This window comes from Oncorhynchus kisutch, linkage group LG16 (assembly GCF_002021735.2).
Source record: "Oncorhynchus kisutch isolate 150728-3 linkage group LG16, Okis_V2, whole genome shotgun sequence".
NCBI classification, from domain to species: domain Eukaryota; kingdom Metazoa; phylum Chordata; class Actinopteri; order Salmoniformes; family Salmonidae; genus Oncorhynchus; species Oncorhynchus kisutch.
The window spans coordinates 42,298,889-42,323,180 of NC_034189.2; the positions used below are offsets into that span (position 1 = coordinate 42,298,889).

Sequence of the window (24,292 nt, forward strand, 5' to 3'; positions counted from 1 at the left end):
GTCATCTCCCCATTCCTTCAGCATTTCCTATGGAATTTGATATGTCACCACCCACTCAAAGGTGAAAGGTAAGACAGAATCGCGGAAGTGTTCATTTCCACATGCAAGGAGTAGCTGGGTCTTTTTCTGGGGAACAACATGTCTATGGTAAGCAGAAATGTAGTTTTATATTTTATTTGTGCAGTATCTAACCCAAAGTCATAAGTCAAATTGTTACTAATACCTTCCAGGTGTTAAAAGCTGAATCTACTGTGCATTTCATTAAACAATTTTTTGTTGTTGCAGTTTACCTGTTATGAAGCTACTGCATGTAGCTTAGTGTAGATAAACATTTTCACTGTGTGTCACAGGATTGACTTTGTCATAGTGAGATGTTTTTTGTGTGTCAAGGTATTCATCCTATTTTCAATCGGTTACAAATAATTTTAACACATGGCACAACGTGGTGTACAACTATTTTCTTTGGCATAAGCTAAGTTATTTATACATATTGTCTGTATATATGGATTTTTGTATATATTTTGGAACTATCCTTCTGGGTACCAGAAGTCCTCACAAGGATTGTACAAGGAAAATTTGAACAAGTGGTGACATTTTGTCGGTCCCCACAATAAACAAAAATGCTATGTTAGGTATAGGGGTTGGTTTTAGGGTTATGGTTAGATTTAGGGAAAATAGGATTTTGAATGAGAATCAATTATTTGGTCCCCACAAAGATGGCAATACAAAACATGTTTTATTTTTCTCAAGGCTGAATTTGAAAAGGCTGCCGATGAGGTGAGGAGGCTGACGGTACAACCTAGCTACGCTGAACTAGCAGTAGTATATGGTTTGTACAAGCAGGCAACACTTGGCAACGTCAACACGGGTGAGTCATTCTGTTCAACCTGTTCTACAGGCTGCACCTCGAAGCCAAATCCCTGATTATTGCCTAATCTTTCTTGTACCACTTTAAGCATCAAGATATAATTGCATATAGTGCATTCAGAAAGTATTCAGACCCCTTGACTTTTTCCACATTTTGTTACATTAGCCTTATTCTAAAACGGATAAAATAAAACATTTCCCATATTCATCGACCTAGCTAAGGCTTTCGACTCTGTCAATCACAACATTCTTATTGGCAGACTCAACAGCCTTGGTTTCTCAAATGATTGCCTCGCTTGGTTCGCCAACTACTTCTCCGATAAGAGTTCAGTTTGTCAAATCGGAGGGCCTGTTGTCCGGACCTCTGGCAGTCTCTATGGGGGTGACACAGGGTTCAATTCCCGGGCCGACTCTCCTCTCTGTATACATCAATGATGTCACTCTTGCTGCTGGTGATTCTTTGATCCACCTCTATGCAGACGACACCATTCTGTGTACCTCTGGCCCTTCGTTGGACACTGTGTTAACTAACCTCCAGATGAGCTCTAATGCCATACAACTGTTTTTCCGTGGCCTCCAACTGCTCTTAAATGCAAGTAAAACTAAATGCATGCTCTTCAACCGATCGCTGCCCGCACCTGCCCGCCCGTCCAGCATCACTACTCTGGACGGTTCTGACTAAGAATATGTGGACAACTACAAATACCTAGGTGTCTGGTTAGACACCGACTTCGGCGCTGTCATTTACAAAATAGCCTCCAACACTCTACTCAACAAAATGAATGCAGTCTATCACAGTGCCATCTGTTTTGTCACCAAAGCCCCATATACTACCCACCACTGCGACCTGTATGCTCTCGTTGGCTGGCCCTTGCTTCATACTCGTTGCCAAACCCACTGGCTCCAGGTCATCTACAAGTCTCTGCTAGGTAAAGCCCCGCCTTATCTCAGCTCACTGGTCACCATAGCAGCACCCACCCGTAGCACGCGCTCCAGCAGGTATATATCACTGGTCACCCCCAAAGCCAATTCTTCCATTGGCCACCTCTCCTTCCAGTTCTCTGCTGCCAATGACTGGAACGAACTGCAAAAATCTCTGAAGCTGGAGACTCTTACCTCCCTTTAAGCACCAGCTGTCAGAGCAGCTCACAGATCACTGCACCTGTACATATAAATAGCCCATCCAATCTACCTCATCTCCATACTGTATTTATTTATTTATCTTGCTCCTTTGCACCCCAGTATCTCAACTTGCACATCCTACCATTCCAGTGTTTAATTGCTATATTGTAATTACTTTGCCACCATGACCTATTTATTGCCTTACCTCTCTTATCCTACCTCATTTGCACATGCTGTATATAGATTTTTCTACTGTATTATTGATTGTATGTTTGTTTATTCCATGTGTACTTTGTGTTGTATGTGTCGAACTGCTTTGCTTTATCTTGGCCAGGTCGCAGTTCCAAATGAGAACTTGTTCTCAACTAGCCTACCTGGTTAAATAAAGGTGAAATCATTAAAATAAAATCTATCTACACACACTACCCCATAATGACGACAAAGGGAAAAATTTTTTTTTTAATTGTTGCAAATGTATAACTCTTTTTTTTATATTTTTTTATATGTTATTTACATAAGTATTTGGACCCTTTCATCCTCTGTGGGGACAAACCCGACTCAATCGTTCCGCCCTCATCTTCCGGACTTGTCTCCGTGCTGTTTGTTGCTACTTTGCTATCTGCCAAAATGTTCGGTTTTTACTTTTAATACATTTACCAATTTCTTCGTTTTTATCCTCGCTCAACTTTTTCACCCCGGACGCTTTATCTGGACATGGTTCTACAGGACCTCCACCAGCCGAAAAAGCAAAGTAGTTAAATTAACATTGCCATCTAATTGCAGTCTCTGTACTCCTAATATACAGGAGAACTATCGCCTTATGGTCAGGATAGCAGTCTTGCAAGCCCAGCTTCAGATGCAATCGTTAGGCAAGGGCAATTTAAGTGTAGGAAAGGATGAACAGCATCTGTGCCTCCAGGTAACTACAGATGGTAGTATAAATCCCCTGCACAGTCCCCGCATCCAGACAATTTTCTCAAGGCTTCTGGAAAGAAATGCTGTCGGCATGCTCAACCGGTGTCGCTCAAACTTTCAACCGCTTGTCCCCATTAAGCAACGAGTCTGAGGCTGAGCCTTCTCACATCTCTCCACCCGTTACGGGGTCTGAGCCGCCGATGCCCCCCACCATTAGCTGACAAATTGAAAACCTTAGTCATTGGCCAACCACATTACCTGCAATATTAGACATAAAAAGAATCATCCAGCGATCATACACTGTTTACCAGGGGGCAGGGCTACCGAAGTAAAGGTTAATATGAAGATGGTGCTGGCTAAGGCTAAAACTGGCGAGTCATAGCACTGAGACTGCACTCGTGAAGTTGGTAAATTACCTTTTTTTAATGGCATCAGACCAAAGCTCTGCATCTCTTCTCGTGCTCCTAGACTTTAGTGCTGCTTTTGACACCATTGATCACCAGATTCTTTTGGAGAGATTAGAAACTCTAATTGGTCTACACGGACAAGTTCTTGCCTGGTTTGGATCTTATCTGTCGGATAGATATCATTTTGTCTCTGTGGATGGTTTGTCCTCTGGCAAATCAATTGTAAGTTTCAGGGTTCCTCAAGGTAAAATTTTAGGATCACTATTGTTTTCACTATATATTCTACCTCTTGGTTATGTCTTTCAGAAACACAATGCCAACTTTCACTGCTATGCGGATGACACACAGCTGTCCATTTTGATGAAACATGGTGAATCACCAAAATTGCCTACCCTGGAAGCCTGTTTCAGACATAAGGAAGTGGAGGGCGGAATATTTTTTACTTTTAAATAGTTAGTTCTAGGTCCCAAGAAACAGATCTGCTGTTGGATCTGACAATTATTCTTGAAGGTTGTACAGTCGTCACAAATAAAACTGTGAAGGACCTCGGCATTACTCTGGATCTCTCTTTTGACGAACATATCAATAATATTTCAAGGACAGCTTTTTTTCTATCTTCGTAACATTGCAAAAATCTAACTTTTTGTCAAACCGATGCAGTAAAGCTAATCTATGCTTTTGTCAATTCTAGATCAGACTTCTGCAATACTCTACTCTCCGTCTACCTGGATAAAGCACTAAATGAACTTCAGTTAGTGCTAAACACGGCTGCTCGAATCCTGTTTAGAAAAAAAGAATGTGATCATATTACTCCAGTGTTAGCCTCTCTACATTGGCTTCCTGTTAAGGCTAGGGCTGATTTCAAGGTTTTACTGCTAACCTACAAAGCATTACATGGGCTTGCTCCTACCTATCTCTCCGATTTGGTCTTGCCATACATGCATACGTACGCTACGGTCACAAGACACAGGTCTCCTTATTGTCCCTAGAATTTCTAAGCAAACAGCTGGAGGCAGGGCTTTCTCCTATAGAGCTCCAATTTTATGGAATGATCTGCTTATCCATGTGAGAGGCATTCTCGGTCTCGACCTTTAAGTCCTTACTGAAGACTCATCTCTTCAGTAGGTCCTATGATTGAGTGTGGTCTGGCTCAGGGGTGCGAAGGTGAACGGCAAGGAACTGGATCGGCAAACTGTCCTTGCTGTCTCTGCCTGGCCGGCTCCCACTTCTCCACTGGGATTCTCTGCCTCTGACCCTATTGCTATTCCATGCTGTCCCTAGGAGGGGTGCGTTACTTGAGTGGGTTGAGTCACAGATGTGATCTTCTGGTCCGGTTTTGCACCCCCTCGGGCTTGTGCGGTGGAGGAGATCTTCGTGGGCTATACTCAGCCTTGTCTCAGGGTAGTAAGTTGGTGGTTTGTTGATATCCCTCTAGTGGTGTGGGGGCTCTGCTTTAGCAAAGAGAGTGGGGTTATATCCTGCCTGGTTGACCCTGTCCGGGGGTATCGCCGTGCGGGGGTCCAGTGTCCCCCGACCCACCCCTGTCTCCATTATCTATGCTGGAATAGTCTGTGCCGGGGGGCTAGGGTCAGTCTGTTATATCTGGTGTAATTATCCTGTCTTATCTGGTGTGCTGTGTGAATTTAAATATGCTCCCTCTAAATCTCTCTCTCACCCTCTCTCCCCTCCCGGAGGACCTGAGCCCTAGGATCATACCTCAGGACTACCTGGCCTGATGACTCCTGACTGTCCCCAGTCCACCTGGTCGTGCTGCTGCTCAAGTTTCAACTGTTCTGCCTGCGGCTATGGAACTCTGACCTGTTCACCGGACGTGCTACCTTGTCCCGGAACTGCTGTTTTCGACTCACTCGCTCTACCGCAGCTCCTGTCTCGACCTCTGAATGCTCGACAATGAAAAGCCAACTGACATTTACTCCTGAGGTACTGACCTACAAGCAATGTGATTATTATTTGACCCTGCTGGTCATCTATGAACATTTAGCCTTAAATGGCCATGTACTCTTATAATCTCCACCCGGCACAGCCAGAAGAGGACTGGCCCCCCCTCAGAGCCTAGGTTTCTTCCTAGGTTCCTTCTTTTTATGGAGTTTTTCCTTTCCACCGTGCTTTTGCATTTCTTGCTGTTTGGGGTTTTAGGCTAGGTTTCTGTATAGCACTTTGTGACATCTGCTGATGAAAAAAGGACTTTATAAATACATTTGATTGCTATGAGACTTGAAATTGAGCTCCAGTGTATCCTAGTTCCATTGATCATCCTTGAGATTTTTCTACAACCGGATTGGGGTCCACCTGTGGTAAATTCAATTGATTGGACATGATTTGGAAAGGCACACAACTGTCTATATAATGTCCCACTGTTGACCTTGCATGTCAGAGCAAAAACCAAGGCATGAGGTTGAAGGAATTGTCCGTAGCGCTCCGAGACAGGATGGTGACGAAGGCCAGGTCTGGAGAAAGGTACCAAAAAAACTATGCAGCATTGAAGGTCCAGAACACAGTTGCCTATATTCTTAAATGGAAGGAGTTTGGAACCACCAGAAATCGGAGGAGAAGGGCCTTAGTCAGGGAGGTGACCAAGAACTCGATGGTCACTCTGGATGAGCTCCAGAGTTCCTCTGTGGAGATTGGAGAACCTTCCAGAAGGACAACCATCTCTGCAGTACTCCACCAATCAGGCCTTTATGGTAGAGTGGCCAGACGGAAGCCACTTCTCATTAAAAGGCACATGACATCCCAATTGGAGTTTGCCAAAAGGCACCTAAAGGACTCTGACCGTTAGAAACAAGATTCTCTGTTATGATGAAACCAAGATTGAACTCCTTTGCCTGAATTCCAAGCATCACATCCAGAGGAAACCTGGCAGCATTTCTACGGTGAAGTATGGTGGTGGCAGCATTATATTGTGGGGATGTTTTTCAGCGTTAAGGACTGGGAGACTAGTCACGATCGAGGGAAAGATAAGCGGAGCAAAGTACAGAGAGATCCTTTCACCAGAGTGCTCAGGACCTCAGACTGGGGTGAAGGTTCACCTTCCAACAGGACAATGACCCTAAGCACACAGCCAAGACAACGCAGGAGTGGTTTCGGAAAAGTGTCTGAATGTCCTTGAGTGGCCCATCCAAGCCCGGACTTGAACCTAACATCTCTGGAGAGACCTGAAAATAGCTGTGCAGCAACGCTCCCCATCCAACCTGACAGAGCTTGAGAGGATCTGCAGAGAAGAATGGCAGAAACTCCCCAAGTACAGGTGTGCTATCTTGTAGCGTCATAACCAAGAAGATTTGAAGCTGTAATCAATGCCAAAGGTGCTTCAACAAAGTACTGAGTAAAGGGTCTGAGTACCTATGTAAATGTCATATATACGTTTACATTTGAAATAATTTCTAAACCTGATTTTGCTTTGTCATTATGGGGTATTGTGTGTAGATTGTTGAGGAAAAGCAACAATTGAATCCATTTAAGAATACGTCTGTAATGTAACAAAATGTCAAGGGGTCTGAATACTTTCCGAATATACTGTACTTACAATGTCTTAAGTGTGGCCAGGAGTTTTGGAGCACTTTGAGGCACCATGCTTTTACTGATATTTCCAGCATTGTCCACTAGTGCTGCTGCAGGAAGGAAATGTTCTGCAATTGACACAAGCTGTCTCCACTTAATCAATCTATGTCTGGTTGGCGTGGTGATCGCTTAAGCCAGAGGAGGCGTAGCTCTGTGAATCTTAATCGCACAAAGTCTATTATTTGGCAGGGAATACTATTTGTTCTCCTCTCCAACGGACTCGGAAGTTGTAGCAAAAAAAAATGTAAATTAAGGGGAGAGTCATTGAAACCAACCATGAAAGTATATTGAAGTGAATTCGGGGAGTAGCCCCGACCAGGACTCGAACCCGGATCCAGCGACTGTCAAGCCAACACCTTAACTGTACGTGTGTCATGTGTTGGCTTGACATTCACAGGTTCAAATCTCAGTTGGGGCTACCCCCGAAGTTTGCTACAACATATAGTACTTCCATGGTTGGTTTCATTAACTCTCCCTTAAACTGCCCCTAATTGACAATTACAGAATATTTATGGGATGTTCTCCCTGCAGCAGTGCTTTTATAGTGTCTTATTACAAGGCTTATCATTTTGTCTCGGATGTGCATTTCTCAAGAGTTACGAAATGTATTGACTTATCAATTGTTTAGCTTCCTTTTCTGACTGTGAGTAAACCATTCAGGGATTGACATGAAGGGTTGCCCTATTTCCTGCAGCAAGTGACCTGAACAGTTGCACCAGTTGAGGATGGTGAAGGTTGCCCCATTGGGCAGGTGATTTAAGAAGTGAAAACAACCAAATTGCAAAGGATTCCAGTAAGCCTGAAACTGATCTTTGTGAAAGACGGACATTGTATGGCAGTCGGGCAAGTTGAGCCTGCTCTGAGAATGTATTTACTGATAACAACCTTATTTTTCAGATTCCTCCCGTGTATGTGGAAGGTTAGCAATATATGGCACTTCTGCATGTAAATATACTGAGAAAAAAAAAATATATGCAACATGTAAAGTGTTGGTTTCATGAGCTGAACTAAAAGATCCCGGAAATGTTCCATATGCAAAAAAAAGCGTATTTCTCCCAAATGTTGGGCACACATTTGTTTACATCCCTGTTAGTGAGCATTTCTCCTTTGCCAAGATAAGCCATCCACCTGATAGGTGTGGCAGATCAAGAAGCTGATTAAACAGCATGATCATTACATAGGTTCACCTTGTGCTGGGGACAGAAGACCACTCTAAAATGTGCAGTTTTGTCCCTCAAGTTTTTACTGAATGTGCAATTGGCATGATGACTGCGGGAATGTACACCAGAGTTGTTGCCAGAGAATTGGTTCTTCATTTCTCTATCATAAGCCGTCTCCAACGTCATTTTAGAGAATTTGTCAGTACGTCCAACTGGCCTAACAACTGCATACCGCGTGTAATCACGCCAGCCCAGGACCTCCACATCTTGCTTCTTCACAAGCAGGATGGTCTGAGACAAGCCACCCGGACAGCTGATGAAACTGGGTTTGCACAACCAAAGAATTCTGCACAAACTGTTAGAAACCATCTCAGGGAAGCTCATCTGTGTGCCAGTCATCCTCACCAGGGTCTTGACCCGACTGTAGTTTGATGTCGTAACCGACTTCAGTAGGCAAATGCTCACCTTCGAGGGAGACTGGAGAAGTGTGCTCTTCAAGTATGAATCCTGGTTTCAACTGTACTGGGCAGATGGCAGACAGCATGTGGGTGAGCGATTTGCTGATGTCAACATTGTGAATAGAGTGCCCCATTGTGGCGGCGGGGGTATGGTATGGGCAGGCATAAGCTACGGACAACGAACACAATTGTATTTTATCGATGGCAATTTGAATGCAGATATACCGTGACGAGCCCCATTGTCGTGCTGTTTGTCCGCTGTCATCACCTCATGTTTCATCATAATAATGCACGGCCCCATGTCACAAGGATCTGCATACAATTCCTGGAAGCTGAAAATGTCCCAGTTCTTCCATGTCCTGCATACTCACCAGACACGTCACCTGTTGAACATGTTTGGGATGCTCTGGATGGTCGTGTACGACAGCGTGTTCCAGTTCCCGCCATAATACAGCAACTTCGTACAGCCATTGAAGGCAAGTCGGACAACATTCCACAATTAACTGCCTGATCAACTCTATGGGAAGATGTCGGGCTGCTTGAGGCAAATGGTGGTCACACCAGATACTGACAGGTTTTCTGATCCACGCCCCTACTTTTATTTTAATTTTTTAATTTTTTAAAGAGATCTGTAACCAAAAGATGCATATCTGTATTCCCAGTGAAATCCATAGATTAGGGCCTAATGAATTTATTTTCAATTACATGAACTGTAAGTCAGTAAATTCATAGAAATTGTTGCTTTTTACATTTTTATTCAGTGAAGCTTATTTTTTACATTAACAATCAAGGGATCATAATCTTCAGGTAACCAAAAAAGACTCTCGACTTGTCCGATGGGCTTTCAGACTGCCAATACCTCCCAGTTAAAGCGATATCTTTTGTTGTAAGAGTAACTTTAAGATGTATCCGTTGTGTCCACAGAGCGTCCGGGAATATTTGACTTCCAAGGAAAATCTAAATGGGATGGTTGGAAAGCACAGGAAGGTAAGTATTTTGGACAATGTATTATTCTGCTTTTCCACTCTCTCTGTTTTGAATGTAACACAAATCTTCAATGTGTCCTGTTTCTATTTTCAATCCAATAGGAAAGTCCAAAGAAGATGCCATAAAAGAATATATTGCCTTTGTGGAAGAAATGAAAGCAAAGTACCCAATGTAGAGGTTATCTTAAGGACATTAGTGCACATTATTCGTAGAAGAACCATTTTATAATTAAGCAATAAGGCCTGAGGGGGTGTGGTATATGGCCTCCACTTTGCGTTGTGCCTAAGAACAGCCCTTAGCCGTGGTATATTGGCCATATGCCACAAATCCCAGAGGTCCCGTATTGCTATTATAAACTGTAATGTAGAACAGTAAAAATAAATGTTTTGACATACCCGTGGTATAAGGTCTGATATACCATGTCTGTCAGTCAATCAGCATTCAGGACTCGAACCATCCAATTTATAATAAGTTACAATGAACAAGAAGGATCAAATCTGACATTGACATGGGTAAAGTGTTGAGACAACCAAGATCACAGTTTTAGACCACTCACCAGCAATTTGTTGTTATCCTGTTGAAAAAGTGCAGCCCTTGATCTTGGTATTTATTTCAGAAAATGTCTTTATTTTTTTATACAGTACATTGGTGCAAAGGAACAGTAAATTATGTTTCTTAAAAGATCTGTCTTCAAAGTATAATAAAAAGTGAGAATTTTCAATCATGTTGATAAATTCTCTGGACAAAAGGCTGGTCATAACCAGACCTCTTTCCAGGATTTCTCTTTCACATGTTGATGTTGAAGATCTGAGTCCTACTTCTGCTTTTTGAACATGTTCCCATTTCTTATGATTTCCACTGAACCCAAATGTCTTAGATCTTCAGGCCAAGTCCACTGTCCATAGTCCTAGAAATGTTGCTTGAGCTTGAGGGAATGGCACAAAATCACAGTACAGTGCTGTTTCCCATGCCACATCCAAGTCTTCAAGAGTGGCCAAGTGATTCATTCTGTGGACCATTCCTCAAGTTCAAGAAAGTTCCAGAACTTAAGTTAATTTGATGTCTTGAGAGTGTAAGTGTTTTTTAACCGGTATGTCTAGGAGATCACCAGTGATTTGGGGGGGGGGGGGGGGGAGTCAAAGGTCATGCCAGGCTGGCCGGTCCAGAACAGGGAAGCAAGGAGACCTGGGTAAGGGGAGAGACGCTTTGGCTCATGGAACCATGCTGTCTGGGTTCCCCGTGTAGATGCTGCTTCAGCCTCCACCTGCGCCATCTCCTCTGTACCTCGTACTGTACCTGTGTTTGGAGGGGATGGGGATAGTGTATCATCGACACTAGTTAATCAGGGCTGCTGCATAATATTAGCAATAGCACATTTATACCACTTATTTCAACTTACATAATAGTTTTGAGAAATGGGACAAAAACCTACCTCCCCATTTAGAAAACAGTAAAGAACAGCAACTCCAAAGCCCTGAAAAGGAAGAAAGGGGAATTTAGACATCAAATAATATTCCCACAAAGTAAAAAAAATATATATAAATGTCAAAATTACCTGTGTTGATGCAAGAGCCAGCTCAACAAAGGTCCATATTTTGTAAGTTAAACCACTGACTTTGATGGGTAAGAAGGCAAAGAGGATGTAGTACAAACCAAAGAGGGTCACCAAAAGAAAAGTCGATTTGGTAAGTCTCCTGAAAATATCCAAGGAAAATATTCAATTTTTCAATACACAAAAAGACACGAATCAATACTGTACACATGTTTTGAGAGATTCCATTAGTTTGCCGTTGTGCTGATCTTTCAGGTTTGACTGGGCAACGCTTACAGAAAGTTGGCACAGGTACTATAACACTCGTAAGCAATTAAGTTATTATTTTAGCCTACAGAATAAACACCTTTGAAATCCTTTGGCGTTAGTACAGTATGGTCATGTTGACAACTCACTTGTATTGGCTGAATTCATTTCCATGCATGTCTGGCATCCGCAGTTTCCCCACCAGAATTCTTATGATACTCAGAAAAAATACCAAATTAATCTGCAATGAAATGGCAACAAATGAATACCATACAGAGTAAAACTAATATTTACATGATCAGTTATATAAAAAACTAATTGAATGTCACATACACCAGATACAATGGGTGGAGACTAACAGTGAAAATGCTTGCTTATGAGCCTCTTCCAACAATGCAGTAAAAAATTAATAAATACAAGAATGAACTACAGTGCATTTGGAAAGTATTCAGGACCCTGGATTTTTTTTTAACGATACAGCCTTACTAGAATGTATTCAATAGATTCTCTCTTCCCCCCCCCCCCCCCCCCCCCCCCCATCAATCTACACCCTTTAATGACAAAGCAAAAACAGGTTTTAAAAATGTTTACAAATGTATAAAAAAAATTACTGATCACATTTACATAAGTATTCGGACCCTTTACTCAGAACTTTGTTGAAGCACCTTTGGCAGTGATTACAGCCTCGAGTCTTCTAGGGTATGACGCTACAAGCTTGGCACGCCTATATTTGGGGAGTTTCTCCCATTCTTCTCTGCAGATATTCCTGCGTTGTCTTGGCTGTGTGATTAAGGTTGTTGCCCTGTTAGAAGGTGAACCTTCGCCAATGTCTGAAGTCCTGAGCGCTCTGGAGCAGGTTTTCATCAAGGATCTCTCTGTACTTTGCTTCATTCATCTTTCCCTCGATCCTGACTAGTCTCCCAGTCCCTTCTCCTCCGATTGCTCAGTCTGGCTGGGTGGCCAGCTCTAGGAAGTCTTGGTGGTTCCAAACTTCTTCCATTTCAGAATGATGGAGGCCATTGTGTTCTTGAGGACCTTCAATGCCGCAGAAACTTGTTTGTACCTTTCCCCAGATCTGTGCCTCGACACAACCCTGTCTCTGAGCTCTACGGACAATTCCTTTGACCTTATTTTAGAATAAGGATGTAATGTGGAAAAGGTCAAGGTGTCTGAATAATTTCCGAATGCACTGTAGCAGGGAGTACCAGATCAATGTGCAGGGGTATGAGGCACAGTATTTGAGGTAGATATGTACATGAAGGCAGGGTAAAGTGATTAGGCATCAGAATACATAATAATAAAAGTCTAATAATGCACAGAGTAGCAGCATAGGAGTGTGTTTTCTTGTGTATAAAACATTAAGAACTCCTGCTCTTTCCATGACAGACCGACCAGGTGAAAGCTATGATCCCCTATTCATGTCACTTGTTAAATCCACTCCAATCAGTGTAGATGAAGGGGAGGAGACAATGGATTGAGTATGTGTGCCATTCAGTGGGTGAATGGGCAAGACAAAAGATGTAGGTGCCTTTGAATGGGGAGTGGTAGTAGTTTGAATGTGTCAAGAAATGCAAGCTGCAGGGTTTTTCATGCTCAACAGTTTCCTTTGTGTATCAAGAACGCTCCACCACTCAAAGGACAGCCAACTTGACACAACTGTGGGAAGCATTGGAGTCAACGTGGCCCAGCATCCCTGTGGAATGCTTTTGACACCTTGTAGTCCATGCCCCGATGAATTGAAGCTGTTCTGATGGCAAAAAAGGGGGGGTTCAACTCAATATTAGGAAAGTGTTCCTAATATTTTGTACACTTGGTGTGTGTATGTATGTATGTATATAGTACCAGTCAAAAGTTTGGACACACCTACTCTTTCAAGGGTTTTTCTTTATTTGTACTATTTTCTACATTGTAGAATAATAGTGAAGACATCAAAACTATGAAATAACACATATGGAATCATGTAGAAAACAAAATGGTGTTAAACAAATCAAAATCTATTTTATATTTGAGGTTCTTCGAAGTAGACACCCTTTGTCTTGATTACAGCTTTGCATACTCTTGGCATTCTCTCAACCAGCTTCATGAGGTAGTCACCTTGAATGCATTTCAATTAACAGGTGTGCCTTGTTGAAAGTTAATTTGTGGAATTTCTTTACTTAATGTGTTTGAGCCAATCAGTTGTGTTGTGAAAAGTTATGGGTGGCATACAGAAGATAGCACTATTTGGTAAAAGACCATATTATGTCAAGAACAGCTCAAATAAGCAAAGAGAAATGACATCTTTAAGGTCAGTCAATTGGAAGATTTCTAAAACTTTGAAAGTTTCTTCAAGTGCAGTCATGAAAACCATCAAGCTCTATGATGAAACTGGCTCTCATGAGGACAACCACTGGAAAGGATACGTTTGTTAGAGTTAGCTTCACCTCAGATTGCAGCCCAAATAAAGGCTTCACAGAGTTAAAGTAACAGATACATCTCAACATCAACTGTTCAGAGGAGACTGCATGAATCAGGCATTCATGGTTGAATTGCTGCAAAGAAACCATTACTAAAGGACACCAATAAGAAGAGACTTGCTTGGGTCAAGAAACACGAGGAATGGACATCAGACAGGTGGAAATCTGTCCTTTGGTCTGATGAGTCCAAATTTGAGGTTTTTGTTTCCAACTGCCGTGTCTTTGTGAGACGCAGAGTAGGTAAACAGATGATCTCTGCATGTGTGGATCCCACCGTGAAGCATGGAGGAGGTGGTGTGATGGTGCTTTGCTGGTGACACTGTCAGTGATTTATTTAGAATTCAAGTCACACTTAACCAGCATGGCTACCACAGCATTCTGCAGCGATATGCCTCATCTGGTTTGCGCTTAGTGGGACTGTCATTTGTTTTTCAACAGGACAATAAAACAACACACCTCCAAGCTGTGTAAGGGCTATTTGACCAAGGAGAGTGATGGAGTGCTGCATCAGATGACCTGGCCTCCATAATCACCCAACCTCAACCCAATTGAGATGGTTTGGGATGAGTTGGACGACAGAGTAAAGAAAAAGCAGACGACAAGTGCTCAGCATATGTGGGAACTCATTCTAGACTGTTGGAAAAGCATTCCAGGTGAAGCTGGTTGAGAGAATGCCAAAAGTGTGCAAAGCTGTCATGAAGGCAAAGGGTGGCTACTTTAAAGAATCTAAAATATATTTGATTTGTAAAAAAAAAAGGTTAGTACATGTGTTTTCATAGTTTTGATGTCTTCACTATTATTTTACAATACAGAAAATAAAAAAGTAAAAAAGAAAGGGTCAATGCACATAATTAATTAAATGGTTACCCAGACTATCTATGGCTATTTAGCAGTCTTATGGCTTGGGGTAGAAGCTGTCTCGGAGCCTGTCGGAGAGATGATGCTCCAGTACCACTTGCTGGACTGTAGTAGAGTGAACAGCAAACTTTGGTGGGTGTCTTTAGGAATTTTTCGGGCCTTCCCCTGACACTGCCTGATATGGAGATCCTGGGGCCGGTGTTGTGACGAAAATCTCCCCCGTGACAGACCCCCCCCCCCCCCCCTCCTAATTTCCTTAATTTTGTGGCGAGAGACAAATACTTTCTGTGGCACACATAAGAGTCAAATACTTTCTATAGAACAAACTTCACGTCAGGATAGGCAACCGAAATTAATAATGAATGTATGTGTGTTATATTAAACATACAGGAACCGAAATGAATAATGAATGTATGTGTGTTATATTAAACAGAGGGAATAAAATGTTGGCAAGCAATAAACATTTCAACTATGGCTGAATTATTATCCTTACACTTTAAAAACACTAGTCGAATAAGACATGGGAGAGATGATGAATTTTGGCAAAGAGATTTATTTATAGACTAATACAAATCAGTAGCGGATTTAGGTACGGACGACATGGGCAGATGCCCAGGGCGGCATCTTGCCGTGGGCGGCACAGGGCGCCCCCGGGTGCAGGTGCTGAAGGGGGTTGAGCCCAGAACTTTTTGACGATCCGAGGGCCCATACTAAATCTTTTCGGCCCAAGGCGTAAGAGACATTGTTGTGCCCTCTTCACGACTGTGTGGATGTGTGTTTACACCATGTTAAATTCTTAATGATGTGGACACCAAGGAACTTGAAACACTCAACCTGCTCCACTACAGCTCAGTCATTGTGGATTGGGATATGCTCTCTCCTCTCTCCTGCAGTCCACGCTCAGCTCCTTGGTCTTACTGACATTGTGGGAGAGGCTGTTGTTCTGGCACCACACTGCTAAGTCTCTTACCTCCTCCTTGTAGGCTGTCTCATCACCATCGGTAATCAGGCCTACCACTGTTGCCATCAGCAAACTTGATGGTGTTGGAGTTGTGGGTGAACAGGGAGTACAGAAGGGGACTAAGCACACACCCCTGTAGGGCCCCCGTGTTGAGGGTCAGCATGCCTACCCTCTCCATCTGGGGCCGGCCTGTCAGGAAGTCCACGATCCAGTTGCAGGGGTTCAATCCAAGGGTCCTGAGCTTGGAGGGGAATATGGTGTTGAACGCCGAGCTGTAGTTTATGAACAGCAATCTCACATAGTTATTTCCTCTCTTGTCCAGGTGGGAAAGGGCAGTGTGAAATGTAATTGAGAGCATCATCTGTGGATTTGTTGGGGCAGTATGCTAATTGGAGTGGTTCCAGGTTGTTTGGGATGATGGTGTTGATGTGTGACATGACCAGCCTTCCAACGCACTTCATAATTACAGGTGTGATGTGCTACAAGGGGACAGTCATTTAGGCAGTTTACCTTGGAGTTCCTGGGAACAGGTACAATGGTGGTCAGTTTGAAACATGTTAGGATTATAATCTGGGACAAGGAGAGGATGAAAATGTCTGTGAAGACACTTGCCAGCTGGTCTGCGCATGCTCTGAGAACGCGCCCTGGTATTCTGTCTTGAACAATCTTGAACAATGCATTGGCCTAATCATTATTTATCAACAGCGATTGATGCACTTACGATTATGAAGAGTAGGACTGGTAATCGGAGAATCCACCAAACCCAGTCATGTACCCTTGTCTCCCAGCAGCTTGAAGAGAAAGGGAAACATATTCATGTATGTGAACTATGATGATGCAATTGTCATCTGTTTAAAATAGTCTATGACATCCCATTAATCTGTATCTTACCCTTCATCCTCATAGAAGTATTTTGCCAAGCCCCAGGATACAATGACAATCATTGGCAAACCTATGTAGAAAAACAAAACAAAAATGGTTTAGTTAAATCCAATCCCTCTCATTTCAGTTAGTAGTTCACTATCAAGTCTGTCTCTTAACTGATCAAAATGACATGACATTGCTAGATGACAATGACATGGTATCAGTAGTGTTGTTGTAATGTAGAGTGGACAGGTGTCCGTACCCCAGCCCAGGATGATGTACCACCAAAGGTGTTTCTTCTTGGAGAAGAAGGAGAGGCTGACCAGGGTGTGGAGGTAGTGTCCCTCCACCAGCAGCCAGCTGTAGTTAGCCATGATGCAGTAGTTGGAGAACATCACCACTAACTTACACACCGCCTACAGGATATGATGAGAAAAGACATATACACTACATGAACAAAAATATGTGGACACCTGCTAGTCAAACATCTCATTCCAAAATCATGGGCATTAATATGGAGTTGCACCCCCCCTCCCCACCCCCATTGCTGTTATAACATCCTCCCCTCTTCTGGGAAGGCTTTCCACTAAATATTGGAACATTGCTACGGGGACTTGCCTCCATTCAGCCACAAGAGCATTAGTGAGGTTGGGCGATTAGGCCAGGCTCGCAGTCAGCGTTCCAATTCATCCCAAAGGTGTTCGATGGGGTTGAGGTCAGAGATCTGTGCAGGGCAGTCAAGTTCTTCCACACCGATCTCGACAAACCATTTCTGTATGGCCCTCGCTTGTGCATGGGGGCATTGTCAAGCTGAAACAGGAAAGGGCCTTCCCCAAACTGTTGCCACAAAGTTGGAAGTACAGAATCGTCTATAATGCCATTGTATGCTGTAGAGTTAAGATTCCCTTCACTGGAACTAATGGGCGTAGCCCGAACCATGAAAAACAGCCCCAGACCATTATTCCTCCTCTATCAAACTTTACAGTTTGCACTATGCTTTGGGGTTGGTAGCGTTCTCCTGGCATCCGCCAAACCCAGATTCATCTGTCAGACTGCCAGATGGTGAAGTGTGATTTATCATTCCAGAGAACACATTTCCACTGCTCCAGAGCCTAATGGCGGGGGTCTTTACACCACTCCGGTTGACGCTTGGCATTGCGCATGTCAATGGCCGAGCAGTCGCCTGCTCTGTCATTGAAACCCATTTCATGAAGCTCCCGACGAACAGTTGTTGTGCTGACGCTGCTTCCAGAGGCAGTTTGGAACTCAACAGACAATTTTTACAGTTGACCGGGGCAGCTCTAGCAGGGCGGAAATTTGACGAACTGACTTGTTGGAAAGGTGGCATCCTATGACTCGTTGAAAGTCACAGGCCTCTTCAGGAAGGCCATTCTACTGCCAATGTTTCTCTATGGAGATTCCATGGCTGTGTGCTCGATTTTATACACCTGTAAGCATTGGGTGTGGCTGAAATAGCCAAATCCACTCATTTGAAGGGTTGTCCACATACTTTTGTGTGTATATAGGAGGGTTGTTTTAGTATGTCCATATCATGTTGAAAGATTAACAACTTTTATCAAAACACATTTTTTCAATAGTTACAAAAGTGAGCTATTCACACACTAAATTACAAATTTCTCTATCAATGTGTTCATCCATTCACACATGCATTGACAGTCACTACAAAGTACAGTAGATACGTACTGGGTAGTCGTCACAGTGGTAGAAGTCTTCATCGGTGAAGAGCACAGAGTCTTTGATGAAGATGAAGGTAGCACGCAGGATGAAGGAAACGAAGAGTTGGATGTGGATGTAGTTTCTGGTGCAGTGCAGTTTCCTAGACAACAGGAAGAGTGTAAAAGCAGTTTGAAATGTCCTCCTTGACCAACATGCTTTTGTAATATGTTTAATCCCCCACTGAGACCCAATATTAAGATACGCATGTTGATTACAGTGTAGTTTATTGAGTACCCAAATGGATTATCATATTTTTTAATCATAACAGTTCTTAGACTTGATTCTCTGTTTCTCACCTAAAGAGACAGAGGATGGTGATGGCGATGGTGAGAGAGATTAGAGAGAGAGCGTAGCCTGCAGTGTACATGGTCTTCACATAGGGGAAGTACATGTGGGAGTCATGTGACTAGGAGGAAAAAGAGGCCTGGGGTAAGAATTGTTTTACATAAATTGTCCATGTATTTTTAAATCAATGCTCAACACTGATATGGCTTTCCCTTGTTTTGAAGTAATTGTCCTGAATCAAAGACAAAACCAGTAATGTAGCACATACGAAAAGTACACATGTACCCACCTCTCCAAGTAAGTGGAAGGTTTCGTTGAAACATGCATGCACGTAAGGAGGGAATGGGTCCGTCCAGCCCGTGTCTGTGCAGTTCCGGTCCACTTTACCTGGAAAATCATACAGCCTCATCAATACTTACTTGCTGTACTGTTCAAATAAATTAATAATGGCCGTGAAAATAGTCAGCATCAGAGTAAAAAACCTTGACCATAGAACAGACCTAAGATTTTCTAAGACCTACATAGTTTCAGTATCTCAGGTATTACGCAGTTTCAGTATCTCAGGTAGTTTAGTGCAGGCAATAGTTATTGCAGGCGTCATTTGTGTTATGTAAGGTTGTCATAAATCACTTCACGATGCCGCTGTTTCCACAAGCAGACCTTTTATGAACTCTATACCACTCCTCTGTCCTTTTAGTCGATCGCCTGTATGAGCATCAATCGACAGTTTATGGTAGAAAGACAAACATTTTTGTATTGAATGGAAACAAATGATCTTGGTGGTGGATCATTAACTAACTAACACACTCATAACAGCCTGGGGTGGGGTGGGGGTCTAACACATCATAACAGACAGGGGTGGGGTGGGGGTCTAACACATCATAACAGCCTGGGGTGGGGTGGGGGTCTAACACACATAACAGCCAGGGGTGGGGTGGGGGTCTAACACATCATAACAGACAGGGGTGGGGGTCTAACACATCATAACAGCCAGGGGTGGGGTGGGGGTCTAACACATCATAACAGACAGGGGTGGGGGTCTAACACATCATAACAGCCAGGGGTGGGGTGGGGGGTCTAACACACATAACAACCAGGGGTGGGGTGGGGGTCTAACACATCATAACAGACAGGGGTGGGGGTCTAACACATCATAACAGACAGGGGTGGGGGTCTAACACATCATATCAGCCAGGGGTGGGGGTCGAACACATCATAACAGACAGGGGTGGGGTGGGGGTCTAACACACATAACAACCAGGGGTGGGGTGGGGGTCTAACACACATAACAACCAGGGGTGGGGTGGGGGTCTAACACATCATAACAGCCTGGGGTGGGGTGGGGGTCTAACACACATAACAGCCTGGGGTGGGGTGGGGGTCTAACACACATAACAACCAGGGGTGGGGTGGGGGTCTAACACATCATAACAGCCTGGGGTGGGGTGGGGGTCTAACACACATAACAACCAGGGGAGGGGTGGGGGTCTAACACATCATAACAGCCAGGGGTGGGGTGGGGGTCTAACACATCATAACAGACAGGGGTGGGGGTCTAACACATCATAACAGACAGGGGTGGGGTGGGGGTCTAACACACATAACAGACAGGGGTGGGGTGGGGGTCTAACACATCATAACAGACAGGGGTGGGGTGGGGGTCTAACACACATAACAGACAGGGGTGGGGTGGGGGTCTAACACATCATAACAGACAGGGGTGGGGTGGGGGTCTAACACACATAACAGACAGGGGTGGGGTGGGGGTCTAACACATCATAACAGACAGGGGTGGGGTGGGGGTCTAACACATCATAACAGACAGGGGTGGGGTGGGGGTCTAACACATCATAACAGACAGGGGTGGGGTGGGGGTCTAACACACATAACAGACAGGGGTGGGGTGGGGGTCTAACACATCATAACAGACAGGGGTGGGGTGGGGGTCTAACACACATAACAGACAGGGGTGGGGTGGGGTTCTAACACATCATAACAGACAGGGGTGGGGTGGGGGTCTAACACACATAACAACCAGGGGTGGGATGGGGGTCTAACACATCATAACAGACAGGGGTGGGGTGGGGGTCTAACACATCATAACAGACAGGGGTGGGGTGGGGGTCTAACACACATAACAACCAGGGGTGGGGTGGGGGTCTAACACACATAACAACCAGGGGTGGGGTGGGGGTCTAACACATCATAACAGACAGGGGTGGGGGTCTAACACACATAACAACCAGGGGTGGGGTGGGGGTCTAACACATAACAGACAGGGGTGGAGGTCTAACACATAACAGACAGGGGTAGGGTGGGGGTCTAACACATCATAACAGACGAGTGGGGTGGGGGTCTAACAAATAACAGCCAGGGGTGGGGGTGGGGGTCTAACAAATAACAGCCAGGGGTGGGGTGGGGGTCTAAGACACACATCGTAACAGCCAGGAATGGGATGGGGGTTTCTCACCTTCTGATTTGAAGAAATTGGGACAGTTCTGTGATGCAGTTTCCCCTACAAAAGCAGGAGACCAGCAATTCAAGTGGTCCCACATACCCTTGCAGTCTGAATAAGAAAAACAAATCAGGTACTGTATTCTTGTATCTCTCAAATTATAATCAAAGTGTGTAAATATTTGTTTTTAATGGTGGGGGGGGGCTATCTATACATGTGTTTGATTGTTTGTTGTCATAAATTATAAGGCAAACAGTACAACGGCAGTCCTTGTTTGGTCGTTGTGAATAATTTACATTTTAGTCATTTACACTCTCTTATCCACAGTGATTTACAAGAGCAATTGAAGTGCCTTGCTCAAGGGCAGATCAACAGATTTTTCACCTAGTCGGCTCGGGGATTCGAACCAGGAAACTTTTCGGGTTACTGGCCCAATGCTCTTAGGCTACCTGCCGCTCATAGTCCAGTATTAACAAGAGGAGCAAGACAAACAGCTCTGATAATCTGATGAACTGTTCTCACCAACATGACAGTAATGTTGAACTCAAAATGGGTAAGTAACTACAACCATAATGCTGTATGTTGAGATGTAACCTACTCTATACTGCCACTAGAGGGAAACCTAGTCCACAGTCAAACTGGCCTGGTTCCCAGTGATGCGCTGATTTGTGGTGCTGTTTCAGATTTTGATACCTGTGGGACTGGAAATGATTTTACTCTTATGTGGTATGCATATCATATAATGCCATTAAATAAACAAATTCTAAAAACATTGACTATTATGGAATAGAGAAGGAACATGTTAACCTATATTTGTTTAGCGTAGGAAAACATGACAAACCATGCTGGGTATGAATTTCTAAGGGGGAAGAATTACAAACGGTCTCATCTCACCTGGTTGGGGAGTTTTGGACACATTATGCAGTTGCAACTCATGAAGGCACCTCTCCTCCTCTCTAATAAGAATGATGTACGGCTCACAGTCTGCTTGAACCTTTCAGAGTTGAAAAGAAAAAGAATGTGTGCATCTCCCCATAGCCTACAGTGCCTTCAGAAGGTATTCACACCCCTTGACTTTTTTCCACATTTTGTTGTTAGACTGTATTTAGAATGGATTAAATTGAGTTTTTCTGGTCACTGCAATTAAGAGGAATTATGTTTTGTTTTTTAACGTTTACAAATGAATAAAAAGCTGAAATGTCTTGAGTCAATAAGTATTCAACCCCTTTGTTATGGCTAGCCTAAATGAGTTCAGGAGTAAACATCTGTTAACAGGCCGCATAATAAGTTGCATGTTTATTTTTTATTTTTTTATGACTACCTCATCTCTGTACCCCACACATACAATTATCTGTAAGGTCCCCCAGTCGAGCAGTCAATTTCAAACACAGATTCAACCACAAAGACCATGGAGGTTTTCCAATGCCTCGCAAAAAAGTGTAAAAATGTTAGAAAGCAGATATTGAATATCATTTTGAGCATGGCGAAGTTATTAGTTACACTTTGGATGGCGTATCAATACACCCAGTGACTACAAATATACAGGCGTCCTTCCTAACTCAGTTGCTGGAGAGGAAGGAAACCACTCAGGGATTTCACCATGAGGCCAAGGATGACTTTAAAACAGTTAGAGTTTGATGGCTGTGATAGGAGAAAACTGAGGATGGAACAACATTGTAGTTACTCCACAATACTAACTTAATTGACAGAGTGAAAAAAGGGAAGCCTGTAAAGAACAAAAATATTCCAAAACATGCATCCTGTTTGCAAACAAGGCACTAAAGTAATACTGCAAAGAATTTTGCAAACAATGTACTTTTTGCCCTGAATACAAAGTGTTATGTTTGGGGGAATTCAACACAACACGGGGAGAGTACCACTCCATATTTTCAAGCATAGTGGTGGCTGCATCATGTTATGGGTATGCTTGTAATCATTGGAATGGGCACAGGCAAAATCCTAGAAGAAAACATGGTTATGTCTGCTTTCCACCAGACACTGGGAGATTAATTCACCTTTCAGCAGGACAATGACAGAAAACATAAGGCCACATCTACACTGGAGTGTTCCTGAGTTGCCAAGTAACAGTTTTTGATTTAAATCTGCTTTAAAACCTATGGCAAGATCTGAAAATGGTTGTCTAGGAATGATCAACAACCTATTTGACAGAGTTTGAAGAATTCTGAAAAGAATAATGTGCAAATGTTTCACAATCCTGCTGTGGAAAACTCTTAGAGAGACATACCCAGATAAGACTCACTGCTGTAGTCTCCACTAAATGTGAAAATAATATACACTGAGTATACCAAACACTAGGAACACCTTCCTAATATATAAAAATACAAATATTTTTACATTTTTGTTTTTTCCCCCGCTTTTATATTAAAGTATTGTGTAGATTTGACAAAAACATTTTTTAAATGATGCCACTTTGTAACAACACAATTTGGAAAAGGTTAAATGTGAATACTTTCTGAAGGCACTGAGTACACAAAACATAAAAATAAGTACTCCTTAGTTTCTAATTTTCTCGAAATCTAAACCTTCAACCTAGATTCCCTTTCCTTGACCTAGTAGACTGCCCAGGTATAAGCTATGATCTATTATTGATGTCACCTGATAAATCCACTTCAACTCAGTATAGATAAAGATGAGGAGACAGGTTAAAGAAGGATTGTGAAGCCTTGAGACATGGATTGTGATATGTGTCAATTCAAATGTGAATGGGCAAGACAAAATATTTAAGTGCCTTTGAACAGGGTATGGTAGTAGTTGAAGTGTGTCAAGAACTGCAACACTGCTGGGGTTTTCCACGCTCAACCGTTTCCCGTGTGTATTAAGAGTGGTCCAACAGACATCCAGCTAACTTGACACAATTGTGGGAAGCATTGGATTCAACATGGGCCAGCATCCCTAAGGAACGCTTTTGACACCTTATAGTCCATGTCCCGACGAACTGAGGCTGTTCTGAGGGCAAAAGGTGCTGCAACTCAGTATTATGAAGGTGTTCCTAATGTTTCTTACACGGAGTGTATATGTATGTACCTTTGCCAAACATGCCCAGCTTTTTCAAACACGCGTGTGCATTCTTACCTTCAAGTACATGCCCAGTAGGATTCCAATAATTCCAATGTGCATTTTGTCAGTCACAATCATCATTTACCCCCAAAAAAAGTAACTTAATTATAGTCTTGAAGAAACTGTTTACTAAAAGTCTGAAATAATCGTCCTATTCAAAGCAGCAAGTCATCAATCAGCATCCACTGTCTTTGTCCAAACCAACTGCAAGTGTTTTGTTTGTGCGGTTATTACACCTTACCTTTTTATAATAGACTATTACCAAAGACAATACAGTATGAAGATAGGCAGAAACTGCTTCT

The 24,292-nt window shown here is 43.2% G+C and overlaps 2 protein-coding genes across 3 annotated transcripts; one reads left to right on the forward strand and one right to left on the reverse strand.

Moving 5' to 3' along the window:
- Positions 1 to 15: 15 nt before the first annotated feature.
- Positions 16 to 10,302, forward strand: LOC109878163 (acyl-CoA-binding protein-like). The gene is made up of 4 exons (XM_020470383.2): positions 16 to 147; positions 751 to 868; positions 9,436 to 9,498; positions 9,600 to 10,302. Exons 1-4 carry the CDS (start codon positions 139 to 141, stop codon positions 9,671 to 9,673), a joined length of 264 nt encoding a protein of 87 aa, XP_020325972.1. The 5' UTR covers positions 16 to 138; the 3' UTR covers positions 9,674 to 10,302.
- On the reverse strand, positions 10,079 to 24,241 carry LOC109878165 (secretin receptor-like). 2 transcript variants are annotated; one of them, XM_031792469.1, is made up of 13 exons: positions 24,006 to 24,241; positions 21,807 to 21,906; positions 20,928 to 21,023; positions 18,747 to 18,844; positions 18,469 to 18,578; positions 18,140 to 18,272; positions 16,698 to 16,851; positions 16,463 to 16,523; positions 16,293 to 16,362; positions 11,446 to 11,537; positions 11,054 to 11,192; positions 10,931 to 10,972; positions 10,079 to 10,794 (listed from the first exon to the last, which is right to left on the reverse strand). In XM_031792469.1, exons 1-13 carry the CDS (start codon positions 24,069 to 24,071, stop codon positions 10,642 to 10,644), a joined length of 1,314 nt encoding a protein of 437 aa, XP_031648329.1. In that variant the 5' UTR covers positions 24,072 to 24,241; the 3' UTR covers positions 10,079 to 10,641. The 2 variants fall into 2 exon arrangements, with proteins under 2 accessions (XP_031648329.1, XP_031648328.1); XM_031792468.1 differs by having other exon boundaries at positions 10,931 to 11,192; positions 24,006 to 24,219.
- Between the last annotated feature and the right edge of the window lie 51 nt (positions 24,242 to 24,292).

Excerpts from the sequence above, each read along its gene's own strand:
- LOC109878163 (XM_020470383.2), top strand. Across the intron at positions 869-9,435 it reads ACTTGGCAACGTCAACACGG|AGCGTCCGGGAATATTTGAC; the intron begins GTGAGTCATTCT and ends TTGTGTCCACAG. Across the intron at positions 9,499-9,599 it reads TGGTTGGAAAGCACAGGAAG|GAAAGTCCAAAGAAGATGCC; the intron begins GTAAGTATTTTG and ends TCAATCCAATAG.
- LOC109878165 (XM_031792468.1), bottom strand. The coding sequence starts at position 24,071 with ATGATGATTGTGACTGACAAAATGCACATTGGAATTATTGGAATCCTA. Across the intron at positions 18,273-18,468 it reads ACCATCCTCTGTCTCTTTAG|GAAACTGCACTGCACCAGAA; the intron begins GTGAGAAACAGA and ends CCTGTTGTCTAG. Across the intron at positions 16,524-16,697 it reads GTACATCATCCTGGGCTGGG|GTTTGCCAATGATTGTCATT; the intron begins GTACGGACACCT and ends TTTTCTACATAG.